Source organism: Maylandia zebra, linkage group LG13 (genome assembly GCF_041146795.1).
Source record: "Maylandia zebra isolate NMK-2024a linkage group LG13, Mzebra_GT3a, whole genome shotgun sequence".
NCBI lineage: Eukaryota > Metazoa > Chordata > Actinopteri > Cichliformes > Cichlidae > Maylandia > Maylandia zebra.
In genome coordinates, this window is record NC_135179.1 from 18,279,059 (window position 1) to 18,299,995 (window position 20,937).

General features: G+C 42.3%; 1 protein-coding gene across 3 annotated transcripts in view; it reads right to left on the reverse strand.

Moving 5' to 3' along the window:
- zgc:171482 (zinc finger protein) overlaps window positions 1–20,937 on the reverse strand; it is an 83,855-nt gene that overhangs the window by 44,536 nt on the left and 18,382 nt on the right. For all 3 annotated transcript variants that reach the window (XM_004551758.5, XM_004551757.5, XM_076891684.1), the window contains one exon: window positions 6,252–6,344. In XM_004551758.5, the coding sequence (XP_004551815.1) occupies window positions 6,252–6,308 (57 nt within the window). In that variant the 5' untranslated portion in view covers window positions 6,309–6,344. The remainder of the gene's footprint in view (window positions 1–6,251; window positions 6,345–20,937) is intronic.

A 20,937-nucleotide genomic window follows, 5' to 3' on the forward strand; every position in this document is an offset into this window, starting at 1 on the left:
TGTATGAAAAATATTGCAGTTAAAAACTCATAAAAAGCTAAAATATATCTCTGAAACGTCTCTGCATCTATTGAGAGCAGCAATATTAAAGTTTTGAGAGGACTTACCTGGTTTCCATCATGTAATCAGTCTCTGCAGAAATTAAAATTGCTTTGCTCCATCCAACATGGCTCCTCGTGCTGAGTGTCTGTGGGGGAGGGGATAAACTGATAGGTAACGTGGGGACCGCAAAATTCAGGAAGTGTGTAACCTTTGCAAACAAGATTCTTTCCTCCTGCTGAGGCACACACTTTATGGGGGGATGGGCATGGTCATCATGGGGACCAGAAAAGTCTGGAAATGTCAGCTTACTCTCATCTGCACACATTTGTTTCATGTAGGCTTGCTTTTGTTACACTGTTGATTGTTTTTGTGTATTTTTCATATTTCTTGTTGATCAAAAATATATTATTAAAAAAAATCCAAATAAGGAAAATGGATCACTTATTTATAAAACAGCAGTTTAAGCACAGGCATATGTACTTCTTCAGCAATCACCGGGCTTTTTAGATGCTAATCTAAATAGTGACAGATTTCAGTCTGGGTTTAAACCACATCATAGTACTAAAACGGCTCTGCTGAGAGTTGTTAATGACCTTTTAATGATGCCGTCATTCACCTCCTACATCGTTCCCTCGCTCACCTGGAGACCGCTGGAAGCACTGTGAGAATCATGTTCTTTGATTTCTCCAGTGCCTTCAACACCATTCTTCCCTCGGTTCTGAAGGACAAGTTGGAGAACTCTGGAGTGGACCATCACCTCACTACCTGGATTTTGGACTACCTCACCGACCGACCACAGTATGTGAGGACTCAGGGCTGTGTGTCGGACAGCATTCTCCACTGCAACCACTGAACATCCAGGGTATGGACATTGAGGCTGTGGACAGCTACAGGTACCTTGGTGTTCATCTGAACAACAGACTGGACTGGACTCATAACTCAGACGCCCTCTACAGGAAAGGGCAGAGCAGGTTGTACCTGCTGCGGAGACTCAGGTCGTTTGGGGTGGAGGGCCCACTCCTGAAGACCTTCTATGACTCTGTGGTGGCTTCTGCTATCTTTTATGGTGTGGTCTGCTGGGGCGGCAGCATCTCTGCTGGGGACAGGAAGAGACTGAACAGGGTGATCCGAAGGGCCAGCTCTGTTCTAGGATGCCCTCTGGACCCAGTGGAGGTGGTGAGTGACAGGAGAACGGCGGCTAAGCTGTCATCCCTGTTGGACAACGTCTCCCACCCCATGCAGCAGACTGTGACAGCACTGAGCAGCTCCTTCAGTGGGAGACTGCGGCACCCACAGTGTGGGACGGAGAGATTTCGCAGGTCTTTCCTCCCCACTGCTGTCAGACTCCACAACAAAGACTTTAACTGAACAAACACACACATCCACACATGTGCAATAACACTAAGTGCAATAATCCTTTCTGGCATCGTTGTATTTTTACTCAGTTGTATATAGCATTCGTATTCTATTTTTATCTTATTGTATATTTTTATTCTATTTTATTCTACTGTATATAGTATATTATTTTATTCTATTCTGTACAGCTGTGTACTGTATTTATTCTTATTGTATTCTAATTTTTGCGTCATAACTTTTGCACTGTCCACTTCCTGCTGTGACAAAACAAATTTCCCACGTGTGGGACTAATAAAGGTTATCTTATCTTATCTTAATTGCAGATTTATGGAGCCCTGAGTTCTTGGTTTTACTGAATTTGTCTTCAGCCTTTGATGTGGTGGACCACAGCATTCTGCTAACAAGACTAGAATATTTAGTAGGCATTAAAAGAAGCGCCCCTGAATGGTTTAAATTGTACCTTTTGGATAGGTCCTTTTGTCATGGTCCTGGGTCCAAATGCGAGACTCAGACCCTAAATTTAAACTCAGAACGTCAGCTTTATTGCTGGAGAAAACAAAATGGGAACTGAACAAAGAATACTGGTGACAGAGAACAGAGACACACAGGAATAATCTGATGATACGGACACGGAGCAAGGGCAAACACAGGGCTAATATACACAGGTAGGAAGTAGGAAGTAATCAGGGAATGGAAGACAGGAGGGAGACACAGCTGGGAGAGATCAGGGCTAACGAGACAGAGGGAGCGAAGCTAGACACACTAACATAAGACACAGACCTTCACAACAAAACAGGAAACAAGAAACCACACTTTACTAAGACACGGATTAGACAGAGAGACGGACTTGACACTGAACAAAACCTACTAATATAATGATAAACACAGTATCACAAAGTAAACAGCATATAAATCCTAATCCCGAGAAATACCAAAAACATAAGAACTAATCCCTTAAAAAGAATAACCGAAACATAGCTTATAATAATAATCAATAAAGCACCAGAGAAAGAAGACAGTCCATCATTCAAAAATAAACCAAAACATAAGAACTCAAAATGCTGGGTCGAACCAACCCAGAACCATGACAGTACGTGTTTCCTGTTTTACTTTGAAGGTCCCTGTCTGATGTCAGTGCGTTCTATTTACGTTTCCCCTGCCTCATCAGCTGTGATGTCTCCCAGGTGTGTTCCCCTCCTGTTTCCCATCCCCTGATTCCTGGTGTGTGTATTTATACTGTGTGTTACCTCGTCCTCGTTGCTGATTCGTCTGCGTTTTTCCCCTCCGTCGTTCAGAGTGGTTTTCGCCACATCTCCCTGCATCTTCTTTTGTGTCTCTAGGTTTCAGGTTTGTTTTCTATGCTTAGTTTTCCCAGTTTACTCGGTTCTGTTTTTCGCCACTCTCACCTTTTGTTGTATGAGCACGCTCCACCAATAAAGCTTCCTCACGTCAGGTGTGCCACATCTTGGGTCCTTAATATTTTCATACGGCTCACCTCGCGAACCGTGACACCTTTTCTGTTACGATGAGGAGCTACTCTTCTTCTGTCACCCCTTTTCGTTGTGGTGTGCCCCAGTAATCTGTTCTGTACAATTTTCTCATTGTACATGCTACCCTTGGTCTCTATATTTGAGAAATATAACGTTTCTTTTCATTTTTATGCTGGTGATATTGAAATCTATTTTTGTCTGACTGACAATACTTCACTACACTGCTTTCTTGATTGTATGAGGGAGGTCAAAGGCTGGTTATCGAGTAACTCCCTAACTAAAAAGATAACGGAAATTATTGTCTTTGTTAGCCACATGCCGCGGGGACAATTAGCTGATATATTTGGGCCCTTTGCTACCTCCCTCTCTGATACAGTATGTAACATAGGTGTTCTTTTGGACAGTTTCTTTAAACTTGTTAAACAAGTGTCCTCTGTAGTACAGTCTAGCTTTTACCAACTACGACAAATCTCTAAGGCTAAGCATTGCATACCGCAAATGGATCTTGAAAAACGTATCCATGCCTTTGTTACTTAAAGATTAGACTACCGCAACTCCCTTTACCTGGGCCTCCAATCTGCCCTTCTTCCTAAACTACAACTTGTCCAAAATGCAGCAGCACGCCTTTTAACTGGTACTAGAAATGGCTGACTTTAATGGCTGCCCATTAAATATTGGATTGATTTTAAGATTTTATTGCTTATATTCAAAATCATAAATAATATTGCGCCTTGCTATTTAACTGAACTTCTCAGCCTGTATACTTCTAGGAGAGCACTTCAATCATCGAGTCAAATGCTCTTGGCGCAACCTATGTCCTGGCTAAAAAAACAGAGGTGATCGTGCCTTTGACATTGCTGCACCTAATATCTGGAACAGTCTTCCAGCTGATATTCGCGTGTCGGAATCTATTCAGTCTTTTAAAACACGGTTGAAAACGTATTTATTTGATCTTGCATTTTCGGTTAGTGATTTATCGGATGTACACTTTGTACTTTTATTGCATCTGTATCAAATTTCAACCTATTGTCTTACTAGTTTTTTTTACACTAGGAGTGAAATATTTCTTTTAACATAGTATTCCCAGGTTAATTACTGCTTTGTTTTTTTTCGGGAAGTGTATATATACTCTGCTATCATACCCAATTAATTTTATTTCATATTTTACTATTTAGAAGCACTATGGTGTACCTCTGGTCTTTAATTGTGCTATATAAATAAAGTATTGATTGATTGATATAAAATTTTTTTTAAATGAAATACCCCACAGTCCACTTTTGAATGCAAGCTTGAGTTTCTCCCCCCTTACTTTTAAAGATATTACCTCTTTAACTTTATCTTTATAGTATTAACAAGCTAAAGACAGTAAACATATAAAGGAAAATTACTTCTAAGTAGGGCTGGGCGATATGGCCGAAAATCCATATTGCGGTATAATTCGAAGCATGAGCGGTAACCATATATATAGATATATTCTTTTCTTCTGTATAATGTATTTTTCACACTATAAAGCACACTTAAAATCCTTTAATTTTCTCAAAAATCAACAGTGTGCCTTATGTATGAATTCTGGTTGTGCTTACTGACCTCGAAACGATTTTATTTGGTACATAGTGCTCAAAAATCTGTCAAATTTTTTTTAATAACACTTATGTCTTGAAGAGGGTGATTTGGCGATGAAGTGACCCGATTTCTGACCCTGTACGCCTTTCCTGTGACTCACAGCATGACCGCAAAGTTAGTAGAAAAGGCAATACAAATGTATAGGGGATTTTGAAAGTACATTTTGGGGGGCCTAATCGCGTAGGAGTGGCGTATCAGAATGCAAACACTTAAGTCTTGAAGAGGGTAATTTGGCGAAGAAGTGACCCGATTTCTGACCCTCTACGCCTCTCCTGTGACTCACAGCATGACCGCAAAGTTAGGAGAAAAGGCAATGCAATTGCATAGGGAAGTTTGAAAGTACATTTTGGGGGGCCTAATCGTGTAGGAGTGGCGTATCAGAATGCAAACACTTATGTCTTGAAGAGGGTGATTTGGCGATGAAGTGACCCGATTTCTGACCCTCTACGCCCCTCCTGTGACTCACAGCATGACCGCAAAGTTTGTGGAAAAGGCAATACAAATGTATAGGGGATTTTGAAAGTACATTTTGGGGGGCCTAATATGCGTAGGAGTGACGTATCAGAATGCAAACACTTAAGTCTTGAAGAGGGTGATTTGGCGATGAAGTGACCCGATTTCTGACCCTCTACGCCCCTCCTGTGACTCACAGCATGACCGCAAAGTTAGGAGAAAAGGCAATGCAATTGCATAGGGAAGTTTGAAAGTACATTTTGGGGGGCCTAATCACGTAGGAGTGGCGTATCAGAATGCAAACACTTATGTCTTGAAGAGGGTGATTTGGCGATGAAGTGACCCGATTTCTGACCCTCTACGCCCCTCCTGTGACTCACAGCATGACCGCAAAGTTAGTGGAAAAGGCAATACAAATGTATAGGGGATTTTGAAAGTACATTTTGGGGGGCCTAATCGTGTACGAGTGACGTATCAGAATGCAAACACTTATGTCTTGAAGAGGGTGATTTGGCGATGAAGTGACCCGATTTCTGACCCTCTACGCCCCTCCTGTGACTCACAGCATGACCGCAAAGTTAGTGGAAAAGGCAATACAAATGTATAGGGGATTTTGAAAGTACATTTTGGGGGGCCTAATCGTGTACGAGTGACGTATCAGAATGCAAACACTTATGTCTTGAAGAGGGTGATTTGGCGATGAAGTGACCCGATTTCTGACCCTCTACGCCCCTCCTGTGACTCACAGCATGACCGCAAAGTTAGTGGAAAAGGCAAAACAAATGTATAGGGGATTTTGAAAGTACATTTTGGGGGGCCTAATCGCGTAGGAGTGACATATCAGAATGCTCAACCCTTCAAAACTGCACCCAGATCATTAAGAAATGCTTTTGATGTAAATGCATTCATAAAATATAAAGTTATACTTAGTTTAAAAGTTTACACTTTGTCAGGAAAATGGCCCCACCGGTCCAATTTTACACACTTGCAATACCACATTTCAACAGTAGGGCGTCAAGTCGACACACACATTTACACACGTTGTCAGGAAAAGTCACTTCCAGGGGACCAATTTTACTTTTCAAAAAAAATCGCACTAGGCATATCAGGAGGCTGTTTTCTATCCATTGCAATGCTTGTGCCTGTGGGGACCCCACGAGGTGAGTGAAATCTCAGGTTGTGGATCCCACCAGGTAGTAAATACGAGAACACACACACACACACACACACACACACACACACACACACACACACACACACACATGCAAACAGTGAGTGGAAGCATACTGGATTATCTGGCCTCAGTCTTTTGGAAGGTGGTCCTCCATCTTCAGGATGAAGCATGTAGAACAGACGTACCTTGTTGGCATGTTTCTTGCTCTGGCAGAGAGAGAAAGAGAGAAACAGGGGGTCAACTAGGAAGTGAGTTTTTTTTTTTAATCAACTGTGCCAAGTGGAAAAAATACAATGACTGTCACTCTATCTTAGCAACTCCCTGCAAGCTTTTAGCTTTCTTGCAGCTGATGATGCTAGTAAACATTTTGCTCCTGGCCAGGTGACTAATGGACTGTGCCTGCCTTAGCTTTGTGGATCCCTGACTAAGATGTGGAGAAGTGTGTTAGTGGTAGAGGACTGAAGACTCTTTGCTTGATCTGCACACATTGAACGCTGTAAAGTGCTAAATGTTGGAAGTGAGGAAAGACTTTTATATCGGAGAGGAGAAATCATATGCTAATATTTAGCGATAGGTACAACTCCACCGTGTGGCAACATGAAATGACAAGCTTTATACTTTGATATACTCCTTTTGACAGGCTATCCATAGCCACCTCAATTGCAACCCAGTATCGTGTGTACTAGACAAGCCAGTCCACTGTGGCCATTTCATGCTTTGCCTCTTGAAAACATAAAATTGACACATGCAGAAGTTGCATGACCAGCAGAGGGCGATAGTGAGGGAAAATACGTATGAAGTACATTCCAGGGTCCTTAATCACCAGACACGGTTAAGCTAGACAGCTAATATATATTTACATGTAAATGTGTTAATAATGTCTGTTTAAATGCTTTTCCGTGATTATTTTCATCTTGGCTTGAAATAAAATCTCTCTCTCTGCTGTTACCACATCTTACTGCAACTTCTGCATGTGTGTACATTTCATGTTTTGGAGAGGCAAAGCATGAAATGGACACTGTAGGCCGACATGTCCATTACACGATTTGCATGACAAATGTGTTCAGAAGAACTTTCAGACCCTAATGATGGATATAAAAAAAGAAAAGAAAAGTGGGTCACAGTGGGTGGGAAAATTCATGAAACCTGGTAACCTCAGATGTAATTAAAAACTTCTTGGCGATACTAAGCTTTTCTGTTTTGTGGACATGGTTAATGTCAAGCATAAGCACAAGGAAATTAACCGTGTCTAGAGACCTGGTCTGGAGATATCTAAATGTTGATACTGAGTCACTGTCATAGTCTCTCAGGGCAAAGGTAAATCAATCTTGTGCAACAGACACCATGTAGTAAGGATTTGCATTGTTTATTCAACACATGATATACAGCAACATGATCCTACATGATTCAACATCCTAAAAACTCTAAGTGGTGCAAATTTTATTTATATGTCATCCACCTGACCTATGGAGTTAGGGTTGTGGCCATGTTGACCAACAGACCAACCAGGGGCATTACTAAGTGGGTGGTGGGTACTGGCCACCCCCCAAAATTTGTTGAAGAAGCAGCAGCTAAGCGCGGGATGCACAAAAAGGAGTGAAGAGGCTGAAGCTAACGCCACAAAACGGCAAAACATTTTCCATTTATCTATGTAGTGTAGCGAGCAGTGTCAGGGTAATAACGTAGTAACGAAGCGCTGTGAGGAGTTAGTTTCTAGACGTTTTTTGACATCCCATGTTCGCACTTGCTGTGCGGTCGGTTGCAATGTTAGATCGCACGACTGGTAAGGGAATAAGCTTGAAAATGCTTTATCTTTTCATTCTTTCCCCACCTGGAAGCAACATGAGGCAGCTCTTGTATCAGATGTTACCAAAAGAAGGCGTCTAGTCTGGATAGCAGCTGTGAGACGAGCTGATATCCAGTTCTCTTCCATCTCCAAATATCTGTTGGTGCTCCAGACGTTTTCATTCAGGTAAGTTCTAAACAAGTTTATATCACTCTTTGTAGCCTATTAGTTTTATTTTCGATGCACTCTGAGGTCATAGCAAATTAGAACAAGCATCCTAATGAGTGATTTTGCAGAACTACGTTCTATTTATAGAGTTGTTAATTATTTGGCATTATTGCAGGCAAACCAGCCTATGAAATGGATGAAACACATCGTGACTGGGTTCCAGCGCTACACAAGGGGCACTCCGAAATCCCTGCTTCAAACATACCATCTTGAAATGCCTATGTCCATCTGTATTGTCTATAAACCCAACATGCACCATGGTGCAAGGACATGATCACTGCTGCTTGCAGCGTTCATTTTTCTTGTATTTCCTTCTGTTCTGCTCTAAACAAGGCGCACTCCAAAACAATTCAATTTGCTCTTCTTACTTTATTGTGTTAACCTGAATATAAAATACTGTAGGAGGCAATCATTCTCTCCTAAAACACTATTCATCGAAGGTTCTTTTACTTTTTTATTTCATTTACTTGTATTTTTTTCAATAAGCAATGAATTAGTTTACACAAATCCAACTGTGCTAACACAAGGACAGTAATCAATCAAGCTACGTACTGCACTCCTGCTGTCAAAGCTTCACTAGCATAAACACGAATAAACACAACAAGAGCAAAGAAACTGTAAACAGGTATTTAACAACCCTAGAAAAACAATTTATTACATGATACGTACGACATTTTAGCCAATGTTCAGCCACGAGGAGGTTATAATTCAAAATATGCTTGTCATGTAACCATTTCAAATGACAGTAAAAGCCATTTCAGTTGAAAGAAACCTTTCATTTCAAGGCTTTTGCTGTGGAAATTTGCAGGAATATGCAGCACACACGCTCCCCATCATTATCTGAGACTCACCTCTTAATTGACTGTAGATTTTACTGCTGCGCTTGACTATTTTGTTCTGGTTACTAATATGTTATTCTCGCTACACCTAAGCTTGTGTTTCTTTGTCTGCATTTATTACTGTACTTAAGGGTATAACCAATATAAGCTATAATAAGCCAGAGTGGTGTTTACATGAAAGGACAGCGAGCCGTCCTTGAAGCTGCTAACTGTCACTTTAATGCGGGACAATGAAAATCCCCCGAAACACTGCAGGGTAAAGATTACAGAGTGTGTATGTGTTTTGACAATGCTATCTTGGTTGACACTGCTATCTTCCTCCATACACATAATTTTACTGCCATACTCTGGCTTTCATTCCTTCCTACTATATAACATATATCATTATCTATAAATTCTAGGGCTGCCATTATTTTTTCAGTGTTGGCACGATCAGAAAGATTACACCTTTCCTACTCCATATGCAGCAAACACAGATTGTTCAACCAAGTGCAGGCACACAAGTAAAGACGGTGATAATGAAATGCGTCAAGAACAAAAAATGGGGAATTTTTGGATTAATGAGAGATTAATGTGATTAGATCAAAGCAAAAAATATTTGTCAAATGCTTTTATCTGCCAAACCTTTCTATATGACATCATATCCATATGATATGAAAGTAAATGACAAGGCATTGTAGTTGATGCTCCAGTGCTTTGATTGGATTCTTGGCCCTGAGGAAAAGAACCCGACCACGAACTCACGTCTCTTCACTTGTCAGACTACTGTTGATGAATTTTGTCAGTGCCTGTGTGTGTGTCTTGTGTTCATAGGTGTATAAATGGTCATGTAGTTGATGGCTTTGGGATATGGGCTAAAAGCAGGACCTCATGTCACCATGGTTACCCTGCACTGACCCTCCGTGCTCGCCCTTCTCTAATGGACTATCCATGTCTCTCTGTGTTGTCTTCCCCTGTTTCTCTGAGTGTAAAATCAAGTTGGAGGAGATAGACAGGGCTGGAGACAGCTACATAAAAATGTCTCCCACAAAGGCATTTAGAGCTGTGTTATGGCCAGGAGTGACATGGGCAGAAATCAGCCCCAAGGTTGAAACCACTAAAGTAAACATAGTTGCAGAGAAGCACTGTGCCACCAGAACACTTAAAAACCTTCCTACCACTCTGGAAAAACTAATTGGAATGGTTTATGGAAGATGATAAGCCCCAGATGTTGATCCAGCTTCCAAACTCCACAGATCCTAATCTGGGCTGAGAACACTTGTGATGTGCCTGAACAAGCCTAATCGATGGAGGCCCATTCTGCAACTAACTGTGCCAGTGCCAGACAGCAAAGGACATTCCCAGGTCTTATATTCATGTCCTGATATGTCAGAGATGCTTTGGCCATTCCATGGTAGAATTTGCAATGTTAGGCATGGTACAGTTATATATGTGTAGTGATGGGAATTACGGCGTTACAAGTAGCGGTGTTACTAGCGGCGTTACTTTTTTCAGTAACGAGTAATCTAACTAATTATGATTCCTAGCGTTACAACGCCGTTACCGTTACTAACAAGAAAATGCGGTCGCGTTACTTTTTTTCAACAAACAGAAGGTTGAAGCTGTCTTCAGCTTACCGCATCTTATATCAGTTGCACGGAAGTAGCTGTCTACGTAAGTAATCTGGGCGCTACAGCTTTAAGCAGCTGTGCGTGCTCCTGCGGTAGATAATCACGATCACTTTTTGGCACAACACCTGGAGCTCAGGGGGCAAAACAATCGCATGAGTGCTGCTGTTTGACTGAGGAAGATTAAAGTAGTCGCGGTAAGCCAATCACATGACCACTTCAAGATGACAAGGCAACAAGGTGATATATACCAGTTTTTTAAATTGTGTTGATAGGCCACGTGGTGTAGATGATAAACAATATAAATGCGGCGTTTTTTCCTCAACAGTTTCGTCTCGTCTAACATCTAAGGACAGCGCTAGCAAGCGCTCTCTCCTTATGAGCAAAAAATAAAAAAACAAAACAAAAAAACTTAGTTTCTCATGTTGGTGGAAAAATGCACCATGTCGACCAATCAAAAATGATATGGCAACATGACATTTGGTTGTTTAGGAAGAGGGGGAAGTTTTATGAGTGATGGTGAGAGAGAGGGAGAGAGAAAGAGAGAGAGAGTGAGTATGTACACATTGAATGCAGAACACCTGATTGTTAAATAAATAGTTTGAAATGGTTATAAAAAAAGAGGGTAAAAGGTAAATAGCTGCAAATAACTTTGTTGTTTGCAAAACTTGTGCATATGATTTTAAAATTGTAAAATTTATATTTGCATTTAAAGTTATGATTCAATAAACATGTTTGTGATTGTTAAAAAACTATAACTTTTACTACTCGGATTTTATGTTTTTTGTCTGATTTCAGATCAATTGTGTTAAGGCAGTATGTCAAAATGAAAACATAACTGTAAATTCAGAAACGTGAGGTTGTGCTGAAAAGAATGATACCAAACAAGGCAAAGTAAATAGTTTTTAGAGGTAAAATGTGGAGGGAAAATCAAAAATGGTTAAAAATGGCCAATTATACCCTGGAGCCAGGAGGGTTAAACATTTTTTTTTTAAAAGTAAAGTAATAGTTACTTTTCAAGTAATTAATTACTTTTAGAATCTTGTAACTCAGTTACTAACTCAGTTACTTTTTTGAAGAAGTAACTAGTAACTATAATTAATTACTTTTTCTTTTCCAACAACATACAAAGGTAGTTTCCAATAATATGCTGTTGTAATAGAAACCCTTTTCCCCCACCCTCACCTCCCACTCTGCTCTCTTCCGAACAAAGAAAAAAAAGAACAAGCTCACATGAAATATATATACAATTGTACCATATGTGGCATTTATACATAATTCAAGAAAAAAAAACAAAAAAAAAAAAGAAATAAGAAAATATAATCAATAGGAATAAACAATAAAAAATAGCATGCACATGCTAAACAATTTCCTCCTACTCCACTCTCCTACATAAGTTGTTCTATATTTACTACTTTTAAATTTTTTTTAAATGGCTTCCAAATTTGATGGAATCTGAAAAGGCAATTACAAAATTAGAAAATTCAAATGGTAATACTATAGTAGACCCATTAGAGATAAATAATGCATTTAAAAGATTTTATGAAACGCTATATAACTCTGAACTCAATAATGTAACTAGAATGCAATCTTTATTTCTAGATAAACTTGAAATACCAAAAATTTCAGAAAAAGACAAAGTAAATGTTGATAGGCAAATTAGTATACATGAAATTATAGATGCAATAAACTCCTTAAATGCTGGCAAAACAGCTGGTCCAGATGGATTGCCAATTGACCTTTACAAATATTTTAAAGATAAATTAGCACAGCCCCTCTTAGATATGTATATAGAATGTTTTAATAATGGCAATCTTACTGACTCATTAAGGAAGTCCCTGATAATACTGCTTCCTAAACCTGGAAAACTAAATAATAAGTGTGAAAATATGCGTCCTATAAGCTTAATCAATACAGACACTAAAATTATTTGTAAAATTTTTGCTAAAAGATTAGAAAGTATTCTTCCAGTTATTATAGGGGATGATCAAAATGGATTTGTTAAACATAGACAGGGTTTTCATAATGTAAGACGAGTTTTAAACATTCTTCATAATCAAAGTGAGCAGGACGATACAGCCATTCTTTCGCTTGACGCGGAGAAGGCTTTTGATAGAATTGAGCGGTCATATCTTTTTGATGTCATTGTTAGATTTGGGTTTGGAAAGGTATTTCTGCATTGAATCAAGCTATTACATTGTCACTCTGTGGCTCAGGTTAAGACAAATGAGATAATCTCTGAACAATTTGATATTAAAAGAGGGTGCCCGCAGGGTTCACCCTTATCTCCACTTTTATTCCTTTTAACTATTGAACCTCTGGCAATAGCTGTTAGAAACAGTGGACAGATACAAGGTGTTAGGATTGGTAGAAAGGAACATAGAATTGCTTTATTTGCTGATGATATCATAATATTTTTAAAGCAATTAAAAAATTCTGTGCCCGCTGTAAAGGATTTATTAGATCAGTTTGGGGTTTTCTCAGGGTATAAAGTTAATGTAACAAAATCATCATTAATGTTACTTAATCAAGGGTACAATCAAAACGTAAATCAGAATGTATCTGGCTTTACTGTTAACTCTGAATTCATCTATCTAGGTATTAAAATAGTTCCTTCATTAAAAGATGTGGTGGTACTTAACTATAATATAATACTACAGAAAATTTCCAAAGATTTGGAGCGTTGGATAAGTCTACCACTATCTATTATTGGAAGGATAAGTGTTCTTAAAATGAATGTATTACCTAGACTGTTGTATATGTTTCAAAATGTCCCACTGGCTCCTCCTGCTGGATTATTTACTAAATTAACATCACTAATCAGAGAGTTTATCTGGAACAAGAAGCAGCCTCGTATTCGTTTGTCTTTGTTGTACCTTCCCTTTGATACAGGGGGGTTGGAATGCCCCAACTTTTACTGGTACTATTTGGCTATTCAATTAAGGACAATAAGATTTTATTTTTCATCCCAAAATACCCCGTCATGGGTGGGGATGGAAGCAAATGCTCTTAAAATGCCATTAAATTTGTACTTATATTCTGCGAAATCCAAACAGTTAAAGAAAGAAACAAATAATCCTATAGTTCAAAACATGATTGAAGTCTGGTTTACAATAAAAGAAATGATGAATATTAAGAACAATCTCTCTCAGTTTAGCCCCATCTGGGGAAATGCCTTATTTGTACCAGGAAAGTTGGATGCAGGGTTTCAGGATTGGGCAGTAAAAGGTGTTAAGAAAGTGGGTGATCTGTTTTGTGATGGAGTAATGGTCTCATTTGAGGATTTAGTCTCAAAATTTCAAATCCCCCAAAAACACTTTTTTAAGTATTTACAAATTAGAAGCTTTATTTCATCTATGCAAAATAAATCCCTTAATTTTCCCCAGTTAAGTAAGCTAGAGGAGTTTATGGTGAAAAAAGGTGGTAATAAAGGCTTAATTTCAACATTTTATAATTGGATTGTTTCTGCCTCTTCAGAAACATCAGTTTCTAAGTTGGAAGCTTGGAGAAAGGACCTAAATATTAATATTTCTGTCACGGCGGGGTGCGCCGATGTGTGTGGAAACAGGACCCAGAAGCAGATGATGACGAGGAATTGTAATGATTAACAGAAAGGTGAACCTTTAATGCGATGACGGCAGGGAAATGAACCAAGAGACCAAAAACAAAACAGGCAAAACACTAAGAAACAAAATACTAAATGATACTGAGACCAAAACCTAAACTATGACTGTGGTGGAAAAATAATAAACAAAGACCATGACTAAGACTGTGACCCTGGTGCGATAAACAGACGAACCGACAATGGCATGAAGAAAACAAAAGGCTAAATACAGACATGAGGTGATCAGGGGAAGTGGGGACACATGGGGGAACAGCTGACAGACAAACCTAATGACAGGACCAGGAGAGAAAGCTAAATACAATGAACAAAGAACACATGACATTGTCAAAATAAAACAGGAAATACTAAAACATGACAACACAACTTAACAGACCTAATACGTGATGAATAATTACAAAACCCCAAAACATAGAAAACCAAGAACAATAACTGCCTAAACTAAAGAAAAATAGGAAATAACACAAAACTGATCACATAACAAAATGAGACAAATACAAAGAAAACTCAGAATGCTGGGTCGGAGACCCAGCCTGTGACAGAGCCCCCCCCTCAAGGGCGGATTCCAGACGCCCGAAAACACCCAGAAAACAAAACCACAACAACCCACCAAGGGCGGGCGGCGGGGGCCCAGGACGGAGGGCCAGAAACAAGGCCACAAAAAACAAAGAAACGAAAACACACAGAGCAAACACAACAATGGCACAAAAAGTCCGAGACCCGACTTCAGGAGGGCGACCATGAACCCGGCAGAACAGGAGCGAATGGCGAAGCGGTTCAGGTGGCCGCCCCGGAGGCCGACAACAAAACAAAAGACAGGTCAAAAGTTCAGGAGGCCGACCAGGAGGCCAACGGTCCAGCAGCCCAAAATCCATGAGCTCAGGGGGCCGACCCGGAGGCCAACGGTCCAAGAGCCCAGAAAACAGTTCAGGAGGCCGGCCAGGTAGAAGGCACCGGTGGCGACGGAGCAGATCAGGAGGCCGACCGGGCGGGAGGCAGCGACGGCGACCGAGCAGGTCAGGAGGCCGGCCGGGCGGGAGGCACTGGTGGCGTAGCAGTCCAGGGGGCCGTCCATGACGGCGGCGTAGTTCAGAGGGCTGTCCACGACGGCAACGACGTCCAGTCATCGGCCGGACAGAACGTGCAGGATGTGCAGACCGGACCGGACGTGCAGGACGAGCAGGACGTGCGGGACGTGCGGGACGAGCAGGCCGGACGGGACGTGCAGGCCGGACGGGAAGTGCAGGCCGGACGGGAAGTGCAGGCCGGACGGGAAGTGCAGGAGCAGACGAAGCTGAACACTCGGAGGCCGGACCAGGCGGAGCTGCAGAGGCTGAGGCCGGACCAGGCGGAGCTGCAGAGGCTGAGGCCGGACCAGGCGGAGCTGCAGAGGCTGAGGCCGGACCAGGCGGAGCTGCAGAGGCTGAGGCCGGACCCGACGACGATGAAGACTCTGACGAAGCTGGACCAGACGAGGACGAAGACTCTGACGAAGCTGGACCAGACGACGACGAAGACTCTGAGGCTGAAGACGAAGCTGGACCAGACGACGATGAAGACTCTGAGGCTGAAGCCGGAGCCGGACCAGGTGGAGCAGGAGCAGCTGATGCCGGAGCCGGACCAGGCGAGGACGAAGACTCTGAGGCTGAAGCCGGACCAGGCGAGGACGAAGGCTCGGAGGCTGGACCAGGCGAAGGCTCGGAGGCTGGACCAGGCGAAGGCTCGGAGGCTGGACCAGGCGAAGGCTCGGAGGCTGGACCAGGCGAAGGCTCGGAGGCTGGACCAGGCGAAGGCTCGGAGGCTGGACCTGGCGAAGGCTCGGAGGCTGCAGCTGGCGAAGGCTCGGAGGCTGCAGCTGACGAAGGCTCGGAGGCTGCAGCGGACGAAGGCTCTGAGGCTGCAGCGGACGAAGGCTCTGAGGCTGCAGCGGACGAAGGCTCTGAGGCTGCAGCGGACGAAGCACAGGCTGGACCTGCGGCTGACGAAGCACAGGCTGGAGCTGGTCCTGGCGTAGCAGAGGCAGAACCAGGTGACAGTGAGGCAGCCACAGGTGGTGAAGCAGAAGGTGGCCAGACGGGCTCCTCAGGCCCTCCAGCTGACGAAGCATGAGGCTGGACGGGCTCCTCGGGCCCGCCAGCAGACGTGGCGTAAGGCTGGACGGGCCCCTCGGGCCCGCCAGCTGACGGGGCGTAAGGCTGGACGGGCTCCTCGGGCCCGCCAGCTGACGGGGCGTAAGGCTGGACGGGCTCCTCGGGCCCGCCAGCTGACGGGGCGTGAGGCTGGACGGGCTCCTTGGGCCCGCCAGCTGACGAAACATGAGGCTGGCTGGGTTCTCCTGAGCCTCCAGCAGACGAAACATGAGGCTGGCTGGGTTCTCCTGAACCTCCAGCAGACGAAACATGAGGCTGGCTGGGTTCTCCTGAACCTCCAGCAGACGAAACATGAGGCTGGCTGGGTTCTCCTGAACCTCCAGCAGACGAAACATGAGGCTGGCTGGGTTCTCCTGAACCTCCAGCAGACGAAACATGAAGCTGGCTGGGTTCTCCTGAACCTCCAGCAGACGAAACATGAGGCCGGACGGGCTCCCCGGGCCCTCCGACTGACACTGAAATTGGCTGCACCAGCTGTACCTCCGTCTCCAAACCGGCCTGGATAGCAGTCCCACAGCAGCTTAGCTGAGCCTGATGGCTAGCTTTTCCAGGGCAAACAGTCTCTGTATAGCCGGGCTCATTAACCGGAAAAGTAGTGTCAGTTTCCATAACCTCCGGAGAAAAAACATGAGGTGCCAAGATATAGTCACTCACTTGTGTTTGTGTAATGGAGCGTCGGCGGCGCGCACGCCGCTTTTTCTTAGGAGTGGAAGACGGCGGTGAAATAGGTGGAAGTCCCTGGTAACTCCGAGGTCCCCCGAGAGCCAGTCGAGTTCCCCGGAAAGAGTGCTCGTGCTCCGGAATGAGCCACGGCTTCCACCGGAGCTCCTCCTCCAATAGAGCGCAGTATATCGACTGACGCTCGTCGTGATCTAAATCAACGGTGTCCAGCGCTTCCTCGCGCTGGACCGTGGCGGGAGTATGGCGAGACTGTGATGAGGGCGTGGAAACTGGTGAGCTGAGAGGTGGTGACGCTGTGGCGAATCTCAGCGAACCGACACGAACACACTCAGGTTCCGGAGGCAGCAATGGAGATGACTGATTGTGGGGTTGTTGTGACTGGTGGGTGCTGGAAGCCATTTCCTGACTCGACAGTGCCTGGGCCTGCAGCATCTCCTTTATCCTGGTAAAGGCAGCAACTATGGCAGGTGAGTCCGGGAGCTGGAGAAGGCGGGGATCCCTCTCCATAATAGCTTCAGCAACGCTAATCATTACCTGCTTGCTCTTTAAATCGGGCGCTGTAAGGATGCGGTCGAGGATCACTTGGATCCGAGCAGTCTCCTCCAGACACTCGGTGAGAGCAGCATCCGCTGGGTCCATACTGGTCGGTTCGTTCTGTCACGGCGGGGTGCGCCGATGTGTGTGGAAACAGGACCCAGAAGCAGATGATGACGAGGAATTGTAATGATTAACAGAAAGGTGAACCTTTAATGCGATGACGGCAGGGAAATGAACCAAGAGACCAAAAACAAAACAGGCAAAACACTAAGAAACAAAATACTAAATGATACTGAGACCAAAACCTAAACTATGACTGTGGTGGAAAAATAATAAACAAAGACCATGACTAAGACTGTGACCCTGGTGCGATAAACAGACGAACCGACAATGGCATGAAGAAAACAAAAGGCTAAATACAGACATGAGGTGATCAGGGGAAGTGGGGACACATGGGGGAACAGCTGACAGACAAACCTAATGACAGGACCAGGAGAGAAAGCTAAATACAATGAACAAAGAACACATGACATTGTCAAAATAAAACAGGAAATACTAAAACATGACAACACAACTTAACAGACCTAATACGTGATGAATAATTACAAAACCCCAAAACATAGAAAACCAAGAACAATAACTGCCTAAACTAAAGAAAAATAGGAAATAACACAAAACTGATCACATAACAAAATGAGACAAATACAAAGAAAACTCAGAATGCTGGGTCGGAGACCCAGCCTGTGACAATTTCTGAGGAGACATGGAAGTTAATTTGCTTAAAAGCACAAAAACAATCGATTAACAGTAACTTAAAATTACTACAATACAATTGGATCATGCAAACATATGTAACACCGGTGAAACTGAATAAATATAATAATAGAATACCAGATACATGTTTTAAATGTGGAGAAGCCCGTGGAACATTTTTTCATTGTATATGGGAATGTAGAATTGTTTGTGCCTTTTGGCAGGAGGTGATGAACAAAATAAACCAAATTTTAAATAAAAAGATCACTTTGGATGTAGAAATGATGCTACTACAAGTGTATCCTAAAAATATTAAATTAACAACCTATCAAATTAAGTTTATGGATTATTGTACATTACAGGCAAAACGTATGATTGCAATAAATTGGAAAACATCAGTTCCTCCTGCTATTGGCGCTTGGATAAACTCCTTGACACAGTGTATGGAAATGGAAAGGATTACGTACTTTCTGAAAAATAAGTTAATATATTTTGATGAAATTTGGAAGCCAATTAATTACTTTTTCAAAGTAAATTGCCCAACACTGTATATGTGTAAGCAAAAGAATCTTGAATCTGTGAATCTTTGAAAAGTGTTTTGAATCACATGTAGGACATCTCAAAATGGAAAGCAGTATTGATTGGCTCATCAAACAGTGAATAAAGCCATCACACATACACTGTCTTATGCTACGGAAGAATAAAAATGTGCCAAGATAATGCTAGAGTTGTCTCTATTCAAATCCAATAAAAAGGACATACTTGTCAGTGTCAGTGGCAGCTGATGGAAATTTCCCCTCTGCCACACACAAAGCGGAGGGGAAAAGGCTATGAAAAAGAATGAAACCAAGAAAAAGACCATGATGGCTGGTGCTGGTGATGGAGGAGCATGTGGTCAAAAAAAAGTAGTCAGACATGCAAAAGACACTGCAATGTGAAAAAAAGTGGAAGGGGAACTGAGAAAAAGAGTAGGGCTGGGTATCGTCACTGATTTCTAGAATCAATTCAATTCCGATTCACAAGGTCCCGAATCGATTCGATCCACGATTCGATTTAATTCGATTTAATTCGATTCGATTCAATTTAAATCTGGGATATTTTGACAGTCAGAAATATTATAATTCAGATCAGTACATTTACATATTTTTGTATCAATAAAAAGGAAGCTGACACACGCAAGACTTTATCAAAGGTGTGAGCGTCACAGCAGATACCTTTGTGTCAAAGTAGCTGAAGATAAAAACACAGAAAAACATGAAGGTGATTTTCCTGGCCTGGGATTTTATAAAAATATTCTGCAGTACATCAAAAACGAAAGAAAACCATTAATCAACATATGAACATTACCTCTGAAGTTACAGCGGTTTTATTAGAGACACAGTTAAGCGTTTTGCATTTTGAATAATTTTAAAAAGTTTAAATTTGTTCAGTATTGAACAGCAGAAATGAGGTTTTCTTTTCGGAAGAATGTAAAAGGGAAAAAAAACAGCGGCTGACAGCGCTGTAAACAACAGTAGACTTGTGCGTAACAAGCAAGCGAATAATGAAGAAAGGGAAACTGTTCTTGAAGTACAGAGATAGAGTGAGAGAGAGAGAGAGAGAGAGGGAGGGAGAGAGAGAGAGAGAGAGAGAGAGCTGTGCATCGCGGTGGAAGCAAAACAGTAAAAGTCAGAGTGAATACATGACGATGTTTATGTGAAGCGTTTGGATCTTCTTCTGCTGCTGGTTCGGTCAATATTGTTTGGAGAGAGATCAAACTAACAGCTTTAGAATCGGCGCATAAAGGGCGTGAACACAAAGCTTGGACCCGCCGACACATCAGAATCAGCAAGCTGTCGGCTTTCAGCCCCGACTGTGTCCTTGCCGTCGGGTGAGAAAGGCGACATCTCACTGATTCTGATCCGCGGGTCGCGCTGTGTATTTAAGTCTATGTGCAGAATCCGTGTACCTGCTCTCATTTACTGTCTTAACTGTTTGGTGGTTCTTGAAATTTTGTGAGATGTCACCAGAGATTCTGGCATTTCGGGCAAAATAAATTTATATTAAAAAAATCGATTCAGGATTTTAATGAATCGATTTTACGTTATCCAAGCCGGAATCGATTTTAATCGATGAATCGATTATAAAAACCCACCCCTAAAAAAGAGGCTTACTTAAAGGGACTTAATGAAGTGCTTAAATATATCTTTCTTATAACCTTTACAATCAAATGCTTAAGTGTGTGACAAATGAAACTGAAGATAAAAGAAGAGCTAGTGCAATGGCCCTCAATGCCCTAACACACAAAGCTAAAAGTTAAAACCTTTCATATAAGGTGCTAAAACCTAAAGCACTCAAACACTGGCAACTTAAGTAAAGGAAGGTCAATACTGATTGATGTGCCAGATTCTTACCAAGTGAAACTGACATTACTAGTCTGAGACCAGACCTGGTCATCTGGTCATGTGTTAATCGCTATGTTTATGTTGTTGAACTGACAGGCCCTGGGAAGATAAAGTAGAAGTACCTGTACAAGAGTGGAGGGCACTTTGATATTTTGGCATTGCAGCAGAGGGTGAAGACTGAGAACAGACGTGTTACGTGTGTCACGATAGAG